Genomic DNA, 10,342 nt, shown 5'->3' on the forward strand with positions numbered 1-10,342 from the left:
TGTTTACAAAAGCCAAAGGTATCTCAGTTTCGTTGCTCCTCAATTTCTAGTTTTTTTGATGTGTTGCATGACCGGGAGATACAATGGTGTGGCTGACGCACACATGTTGTGGTCTGAGATGCGGTGCTCATGCACGACATCTAACTAGGTGGTTGGAAAGCTGTATATAGCACTTTTAAGTAACTTGAGCATTAAAAGCAGCAGCTGGGACGCATTGGAGCTTATAGTTAACACTTACTGTATAGTATAGTAACTGCAACATTATCATCCGTTGGTGTGTACACTAATATAGTTATCATTATAGTTATCTTTAGTCATCGTTCTTGGTTACTCTAACCCTAACAATCTCTTTCCTCAAACATGTACATGTGCCTTAAATCACTCAGGAAAGAGCTTCATTTAACACAGAGTGATACTGTGTAACTCAGATCTGTTTGCTTTTGTCAGTTTTGCTACACAGTGATGATGACTCCTGAATGACTCACAATTTACCCTCAACAGCACTAAATGATGAGTAATAAAAATATTTTCTCCTACCACGAGGAGGCTGCCCAGCCGCTGTTTGAAAGGCCTAATATTTTCCGACCCATATGTTGGCACTTTTTACAGTTGGCGTTAGTGCATGGAGAAGGTATAAGTGCAGGCACTTTGAAGTGTTTGTGGTGTCGCCACATCTGCCAACAAGATGTGTTTGCGTGGGATATGGAGTAGGGGATCCAGGGGTTGTCGGTATTCTTTAACATCATGTGACAATAAACAAGATCTCTTTCCTGGTTAGAGAGACTCGTAAAATATGACTGTTTATGTTAAGAATCTGCAGGGTGTCTGCATTTTAATTTGTGTTCATAAGGTCATTGAACATGATAATAAGGATTACATTGAAGTCATTGACGGGAAGTGAATACATGCATTTCCCTGACAACGTTCGGATTAGCTTAATACAGCCTGAGTAATAAAACTAAAATTGTTCATGTCAAATTGTCTTAAAACATGGGCACGGAAAATGCTGAGAGTTGTCAGCGCAATTTCTCATGCCAGTGCATGTCCTAATCCCTTCACACATTCCAAATTTGGGAAAGGAATAACAAAGAAACTGATTTCAAGGTCGCTTTCAAAACTCTTGGATCTTTAAAAATAGTAACTGCTCGAGACGAGACCATGTCTGAGGTTCACTAGCCCTATAGAGCAGAGCCATCTCCATATTTCTGTTAACCTCTGCACCGACAATTATGGCTACAACAGAGCCTTTAACACAGTTAAATGATGGCAAAACCACAGAAACTCTAGTTTAATCAGGAGTTTATAGAGCCAGTTTCTGCTGTGCCCATATTTGACTCACTGCAAAGCATTTTCACAGTTCATTATTTTCCTCTATAGCTTCAGTCTCGCTACTATGTGCCAATTCCGACAGCAGCTCTGCCATTTGTTACCATTATTAAAGTCATATTTCTCAGCTCGGTTCATAAATCATACTCAAAATTGGTGAGCGAGCTGCCCGCCCTCTCATTAGTAGGGGCTTTGCTGTGGCCTGGAGATGACTGTTTGCTTAGAAAAATTCTGCATTCTTTGGTTGGAGCCAACCAATGTGAAATTAATGAAAATGAATCAACATGTTTTAAGCTATAAATGTAATGGCATTAGGCTTAAATGTATTCAATGATGTTGGCAATAGTCGTTCAGTGGATTTTTGTTGTTGTTGTTGTCCAAAGTGACAGTGCATTGAAAGTACTAGTAACTTTGAAAGTTAAAACTTTTATTCAGCAAGGACATTTTAAATTATATAAAATATATGTTAAGGACTTTGATTAGTTCGGTGTCTATTCTTGAATGTGATCTTTTTTTCAGTTTATTGTGCCAAGTTTAAGCATATGCATTCAAATCACAGGAATTTCTTAACCGATAAAATAAAACTGAATTTAAATATATACGTCCAAAAATAATTTCAATGCTTAACATTTTGCAATCAAGATGGTTCACTGATCACCAGCCATATTTCCAGCCATATGATTCCAGCCATAATCTGTTTTCCTCCCAAAGAAAAATGAATAATAGACTGTTGGCATTATCCCATAAGTAATACAAACCAAGCCTGAACCCCTGAATACCTGCCACTACGTCCACTCTTTTAGCCCATTAATGGCTGTTTCAGGCTTTCTCTATATTTTACCCTCTTATTTATTTTCTCTCATGGTGATCTGTTCTCACGACCCAGCTGCGATCTAATGCAGTTCACCACAAGAAGATCTGAAAATAAAGAGACTGTTCTCAACAACAAAAACATCCCCACTCTTACTGTGGAAACCAATAGTGAATCATGAACCTAAATAGCTGGTGGAAAACAGTTCATGTGAGAGTTATTTTGGCTCACTATTGCGTAATCCAAAAGGTTAGCGAATTGAAACCAGCATGAGCAATGATTCTTCCAAAGCCTGAGAGGACTACAAAGTGATTATACAAGTTTTAAACAAACAGCAAAACCAACAGATTACTAGAGACGGAATGTGTTGTTAACCACTCCTTTGAATCTAATTGGGTGGGTTTACATTAAACTTTGCACAATGTCCTCAAATTAGGTGCTAGCTGTAGCTAATTATCTTAAGTTATAGGCTTGCATACATAATTTCCTTCCCTTCTTTGTCATCTAATTAAGCTGGAAAACCCCTGAAAAAAGTTCCCTCTCACTTAAACTATGATATAGTATAGAAAACAAGCTTTTGGCTTAGATTTGGCAAAACAAACACATGTTGCTAGTCAGGCTAGTAGCTCAAGGAGCGCTAATTAGGAAAATAGGCAAACATGTCTATTGTTTGTGCCAGTGTGGTTGATTATTATCCCCCATGTTGTAAAAGCCTAATCCAGTCACAAGGACAAATGTCTGACATCAGCGACCAATCAACCACATCAGGCCAGGCCATACAGGGTCACATGATCATTGATGAGGCTGCCGTGGTTTGCTGCTGACATTTTAAGGTGGCTAAATGTATTCTCCTCAGTAGTACCAGACAATTCTGAAGTAGCTACTGTGGTGATATGAACATTTGAGATTGTTTAGCTGGTGAAACATCTTTCCAAATAGAATTTCAGTAGACAAACACCATAAAACAGTTGTGATAGTCTATCCCTCACATCCTCATTTTCATCTATGTGAAATTCAAAATAGTTTCTAACCTGACCAAGGTGTATTTTCTTTCTACTCACTATGATGGTAACGTTAGATTTATAAATCTTTACAAAAATTATTTACAATGACTGTCGTTGGAATAATATAAGCACAGTGTGAATATAAATGAGTAAATATGCTAAAATAAACCACTGCTCTCTGTTTTGGGATACCAACCCTGTTTAATAATTCATATTATAATCAGATTTCCAAAATATTCCCCATTGGTCACCCTACCTGTTAGCCCCACCCCAAATGTAAGCCATTGGTTGAGCCAATGTTGCAAGCTAGAATCAGGGTATCTAAAGTGTTTATCAGTTGTATCCTTCAAAATCCTTCACTCCAAAGGGCCCTTTGAAGTGGGCATTTAGCACTTCGGTTTGGAAAGACCTTTATTACGGTGGCTATTATCGTTCTCACTCCAAAGTGACCTTCATAGGCAAATTTATCCCGTCTGGAACACTGCAACAGTGGTTTTTTCACAGTTTTGGGGGAATGTACAAATGGCTTAAGCCTACTTATCTCTGCAGATAGTCATACCAGAAGGCAATTTGACACTTAAAATACTATATTCCATTTAAAACCATCAATTTGTCATGCAACTTGTCAAAGTTTGAACAGTTTGAAGATCAAATTAATGTAATCAGCAGTACATGATAGGGGCAGTGCATATCTGAATGAACTATTGAATATCAGCATGACCTATAAAAAGTATGTGTAACTGAGCTCTGGCTTTTGAGCTGACGTAGAATAAGGTTGAGAGCCGGTATCAGACAACAAGCTGTGAACGTTTATGGTTGTAACTCTGTCACACTCCTGGCAGGGACCAGCCCCAAATCATCACAATCCTTCATAATGATTTAAAGGGAATATTTTGAGATTTAAATGCATTTTTTTTTTTTCTCAACGGGCCAAACCATAATATGTCAATCAGTGGTATCACATTTCAAAACCCAGAGGACCAATTTTCCTGGTATCAAGCCTGTAGTCATAAGACTTTGAGGTTGAAGTCTAGTTACGAAAGGCATAAATTCGTATTAAATTTGAGTAAAATGAGATTTGAAGCAACTTGCATAAACTTTGACACCACAAATGAGCATTAGTCTTTTGAAAAATGAGAAATAATTGTTGAATAAACCTGAATTTTGATGTCGCTGTCCACTGCCAGCTCTAGGCACACGATCAGTTGGTGATAATTACTTATGTCAGTGCAACACTCCCAGTTGTCTGTCAATGTTATGTTTGAGACTCTGTGCCTGGAGATTGGCCCAGTCCAGCTCTAATATGACCGAATGTATTAATGTTATTTCTGTTAATACAGACCATTAGCTGCCAGACTGCCTCTGAAGGAAACGAGAACGATTAAACTTGATAGCCGAAACTGCCAGGTACGCTCACCATTTCTGAATAGGCGAATAGACATTTGGATGCTATTTACACAGATTTATGAAAGAAATATGACTGCCGCCTGAGGGTGTTTTGAACTTTGAAAAATGTATTTGCAAAATCCTGTGAGTGCAAGGAATATGCTTGGTAAAGAACCAGCAGAGATCACTCAAAAACATAACAGACTGACTGCATTGCGTGCTGTGAGTGTTTGCGTTTTTTCCCCCAACAAACCGTCTATTCACAGGGAAAAGGACCTGCTTGAGTTTTTACACTGCACTGCTCAAGACATCTTTGTGAGGCTTACATGCTGAATATTTGAGGTGACTTGCTGATGCTCTTTATGCAGACGCGTTCTGACAGATTTGGATACAGCCCAAGGCAGATACAAAAGAGTAGTCTGTCAAAACCAGGGATAATTCCCTTCCTCTCTACAAAGACACCATCTGAGAGCCATTTACCTAAACAGTGTGGTTTTTCATGGTTGGGAAAATACAATGAAGTTTTGAACTTTTTGACATTATTTATTCCTTCAGTTCTTTAAATATGTGAAGCAGAGATCTGCTTTAAGAGACACAAAGAATACTTACAGGAAATATCGAACAAATGCTCATCGTCATATCTTCAGCATTGTACGCAAGCAAAGATCCTCTAGGACTGTAAGTTATTTTATATTTGCCCATTTTACCTGGAAAGCGTTGTTGTTTAAAAGACATACTTGTCCAACAACTTAAAGCATTTGGTAGACATCATCTCTGAAAATGTTCATTAATACGGTTCAATGATTTATTTCTTTATTGTTATGATGTTTTGTTGTAATAAAATAAATGTCATTGATACAGTTTTTTAAAAATGTATTACTCAGAATGATTAACATTTTGTACTCTAAATAACAAAAAGAAGGAGACTATAATGACACAATTCTTTCAGTTACAGCATTATTTTCTTGTAAAAAATAAATAAATAATTTATTTTTCTTTATGATACTACAATAAATGTACAAAATACTACATCTTTTGAAAAGGGTGATACAATTATATACATCTATTTATTACATTTCAACAAAAATGGAAATATATATATATATATAAATCTACACCACAGATTTCTGTCAAAGCCAAAATAACACATTTGCACTTCTACATACGTGATCTTAACCGTAGATGTTTATGAAGTAGAAACAAAATAGCCTGCTTCAATTGCTTTCCGAAACTGCAAAAGTTACTGGAAAGATCACAAAAAATAAAAAAACACTGATTCCTTACACTGAAATTACTACAGGTCAGCTGGTAAATGGAATTAAAAAAATATATAATTTTATGCATTTATATTATATACTATACATAGGTGCAACACATTCATCTAAAAAAAATACTCTGCTTTAGTGCATGGCGATCATCCATACAGGCACAATGACCTCAGGAAAGCCTTCTTGCTTTTCCACGTCCAGTATGGTGAGGCCTGCAGTCTGAATGATGTTCTTCATGATGTCCAGATGGCGAATAATGCTGCTGTCAATGGGATCCAGCTTGCAGCCCTGCCGCGCCATGTTATCCTTGATGATGATCACACCATTCGGCCTCAGGCTCTGCTTAGCATGCATTAAAAACTCCGTCAGGTCCTTATCAGTAAGATGACCTGAAAAATTAAAAATAGTTTGTGAATCCTTGACAAAAAGAGTGTATACATTTCAAATGTCCACAGTTCAAAAGTCATTTAGCAGATACTTGCTGTTGGTCAATTTGGTTAGGTCTAAAAAAAGAAATCTGTCACCACCTGGAATTAATGTATTATCATTATATGGTTTTAAGCAGTTTCATGTAGAAATCTCTGCTGCCAGTGTCAAATGTACACAGACTGGAGTGAGTAAGATGAAACTGTATACTTAAAAGACTGGGCAAATGGGCAAAGATAGCCTGGACCTACTAAAATAAACAAAAGTAGTTGGGCAGAAAACAAAGCTTAAATTAAAGTAGTAAAAGCAGGCAAAATACATATTCCATTAGATAAAATAATCCATGAAAACAATCAGTTCACTCACAGGCAACCCACTGCAGCCAGATGACATCGTATCTCTTTTTAGGTGGGATGAATTCCTGCAGATTGTAAAGGTAGTATGCATCAACTCTGTCTGCGTAATCTCCGAGGTAACACTCATGAGCATGGAGGATGAACTCTTCCATCATGTCAAGCATCTCCATGGATTCAAACACAGGAAACAGAACTCCTTTAGACACCCTCCCGATTCCACAGCCACAGTCCAGTGCTCGCTTGGTGCCAGCCTTTCCTGGACCCTGTCAAGAATATGTATAATAATACAACGCATAATATATGATCCATCTAATTGTTTTCCATTTTTTTTGGTGTTCAACAACAACAAAGAATTATATGAGCGTTAGTCCAGGTTCATGGCCAAGGTTTCAGCAGAACAGCTGAACACTATTCATGAAGCAAATGCTATTTGTCAGCTTGGATGTGTTAATTAACCACATGTTCAATTAGTGTAATAGAGACGTGTACAGCTTTGTCATTCTGAAAGTCTGTGTAGTGCAGACTGTATCTGATAAATAGCATATTATGTGTACATTATATATATATATATATATATATATATATATGTACTCTTTTTATCTGATGTATGAAAACAAATGAATTTAAAAAATTGGCGTAGAAACAGTTATCACTTAGAAATTTCTAAAATAATTCCATTGGAATAAACATGACATTCTGAAGTAGAAAGACTGAAATAGTATTTTCTTGTAAAACACACTCCAATAATCTTTGTTTTAGTTACTTCAAAAGAAAAGGGTAAACTTTCATACAACAAACTTCTTCAGGAACTGTCTTGAGCCTTCAAGGTCAATCTCCGATATCTCCACAAAATCTCCCATCATGCCCTCCTCTGATGCCGGGACATCCTTGTAGAAGTTTTGTGCCCTGTAGTAAAACTGCTTCTCCCCTTTAATGTACTCACAAGTCACAGCATAGAGTTTCACTGTAGGGAAATAAACATACAGACAGTGAAGAAAACAATGCATAACAGTTTTCAGGTTTTTGTGAGTATTTTGAACTCTTCACAGACTACATAAGAAAAATAAGCCATTAATTGAATTACTAGAAATCTAATATCGTGTTGTATAGTTGAAATATAACGGTCTTCTGTGGGATCAAAGCATCTCAAGGGAAAGTGTACAGTTAAGAGATGAAGTTTCAATGCAATTGTATCTTCTCATTCACTGCTCACAACAACGTTTAATCATAAGTATTTTTTTTAAGGTACTGGTTATTAATAGAATCTGTTTATGGAGCAACATATCTGAATTTCCAAGATTTTGTCTTTCTGCAAATTGGATTAAAGCATCAAGATACTATTGATATTGACACTGTTGTACAACATTGCAAAGGAATGCTTTGTTGGCACATATAGGGGTTAGATAAAGCAGCCCAACATGCGATACTCTGTCAGCAGCAGTCTAATGTCACATTATGAAGTTCAGCTGGAACATCTGGTCTCTCGAATGGCTGGTCACTAAAAGGACAGACCAGTTATTAAGTCACTGCATGCTTGGAAAGTTCGAGTCAAACATCAGATCACCGGATGATTAGTGGCAAGACCTTGCTAAAGGGCTACAGGTGAGAAAACTGGCAGGACAAGTGAATTAAGATACTGAAATTACGAGCAGGCTTTGACATGTGAACCACAAGATTACTCGTCCAAAGTCAAAAATAGTAACACTGGGTAGTGATTCCCTGTTGACTCTTTTATTTTGGACCTGTATATTTTTGATGGCCCTCTTTATAGCTTGACAAGCACTCATCTGCTTTGCCTTATTGGTTTATTATGAGGCAACATTAAAACAACCTGCTAGTATTAGAATAAATTTCAGCCTAAACAGACATTAATACTCATTTTTCTGTGAAAGAGAAAAATCAATTTACATCCATTTACTCACTTTCATGTCATTCCAAACTATTTCTGTGAAACATAAAATATATTTTGAGAAATGTATCAGTGCTTTTTTCCATACAATGGATATAGAAAATCTGGTTTCTTAAAATATATTCTCTTGTGTTCCACAGAAGGTAGAACATCATAAATGTTTGGAACGACATGAGGGTGAGTAAATGATGACAGAATTTTCATTTTTGGGTAAAATATCCCTTTAAGCTAAGCACAAAAAACTGATGGGTTAATTTCAGTCCTCCAAAAAATATGAATGATTGTCTTCCTTTTTAGTCTAAAACAGTGTATTATGAAGAATTTCACTGACACTAACAAAACTTTGCTGTAATTTTGCAAGGCATTTCCAGTTTCCATCATGCTGAATAGGGTAAATGTTTTCAATTTTATGCTTCACTCTTCCAACAAACTCCATACATTATATAGGCTTATATTTGCATGATAGTAGTAAGTGCTATTGCTAGCTTTTAGTTACCTGGAAGATGTTTTATAGAGTTACCTTTTTAGAGCATAGTTCACAGTTTCTAAATGTTATAAAAACTATTTCCAATATATTGCATTATGCATTATTCTTGTAAACATAATTTAATACCAACTACCAACTATATCTGACTATATCTAACTATATTTTTTTACCCGGGTAAAGGCCAAGGGTAAAATGTGTTGTTTCGTTGTGCTTTCTTATTTTTTAATGCCACACCAAACTCATCAGTAACAATGCAAATGGGAATGATTGTGTCTGTTGAAAGAAATCATTATATCTTTGTCAAGTTTTTTAATGTTTTCTCAATGTTTCACCAACACTTAACCACAATTTCCAAAGCCTTCCAATACTTTGAAATCAAGCAGTCAATACACCAACATAGTAAAGCCACAGCTGATGTTTTATTATTCAGTGGAATGTAAAATATGCAGAATGCACATACATGGTTGTGCAATTATGCTTAAAATAACATTGATTACTATATATATATATATATATAATGTACAGTGAAAATTAATTGTTCCTATTAGATATTATGGTTTGGGCATAGATGTTCAACCGTATTTTCAGATATAATTTTGAAGCAGCTTTAATAGGGAAATATACGCTAATAACATGAACACTAATGGTCACAGGCCAAATACTGACAACTCTGGCACTTCCTACTCCAATGTCTACCTTACAGTTCTCATCACAACAAGATTTACAATGAATATCAGTAATCTTCAAAAGGTCATAATTCATACAAACAATTCACTGTGCCACACACACCCACATCTTACCCAGAGGAATCTGTTCCAGGAGGTACAGGTAACTGGCGAAGAACTCCTTCCTCAGCGTATTGTGCAAGTGGAAAGACATGCTGTGCTTGCACATCTCGTTATCTGTCTTTGCCCAGCGGTCTCGGAAAGCTTGATGCGTCCCACTAAACTCCATAACGGAGGTGGAATCAGACATCCTGAATCTTCTTCAAAGTGAAACAGATAATGTGTAGCTCAAGGTGTCTCTGGAAGAAATGCTAAAGTCACCACAGTGCTGCTATATCTGTAGGAGGCCTCTGGTTACTCTACTATTCTTTTCTCAGCAGTGCGCTTAAACCTACCACATCTTATCAGATCACCTGCTTTAGGCCTGGGGTGGAGGAATGAGAAAGGGTTGGGTAAGCTTGCCTCAGAAAAGGGGTGGGGCCTTCTTCTCCAGTTCCAGAAGAAGCTCCTTCTCCTATGTTCAACAGACACAGAATGGCATATTAGTGCATACCAAAACATGAACCAGAGAGTCATGCATTCATTCACAGCTAGCAACATGCGGCTTATGTAGTGGCTATTCTTAGCATTGCCTTCTCATGTTT

The 10,342-nt window shown here is 36.8% G+C and overlaps 1 protein-coding gene across 1 annotated transcript; it reads right to left on the reverse strand.

Moving 5' to 3' along the window:
* Positions 1–5,409: 5,409 nt before the first annotated feature.
* Positions 5,410–10,112, reverse strand: LOC113062953 (alpha N-terminal protein methyltransferase 1B-like). Its single transcript, XM_026233058.1, has 5 exons — positions 10,094–10,112; positions 9,774–9,997; positions 7,369–7,541; positions 6,588–6,840; positions 5,410–6,184 (listed from the first exon to the last, which is right to left on the reverse strand). The coding sequence occupies exons 2-5, from the start codon at positions 9,946–9,948 to the stop codon at positions 5,928–5,930; spliced, it is 858 nt and encodes a 285-aa protein (XP_026088843.1). The 5' UTR covers positions 9,949–9,997; positions 10,094–10,112; the 3' UTR covers positions 5,410–5,927.
* Between the last annotated feature and the right edge of the window lie 230 nt (positions 10,113–10,342).

The sequence above is a fragment of the Carassius auratus genome, chromosome 45 (assembly GCF_003368295.1).
Source record: "Carassius auratus strain Wakin chromosome 45, ASM336829v1, whole genome shotgun sequence".
Classification (NCBI taxonomy): domain Eukaryota; kingdom Metazoa; phylum Chordata; class Actinopteri; order Cypriniformes; family Cyprinidae; genus Carassius; species Carassius auratus.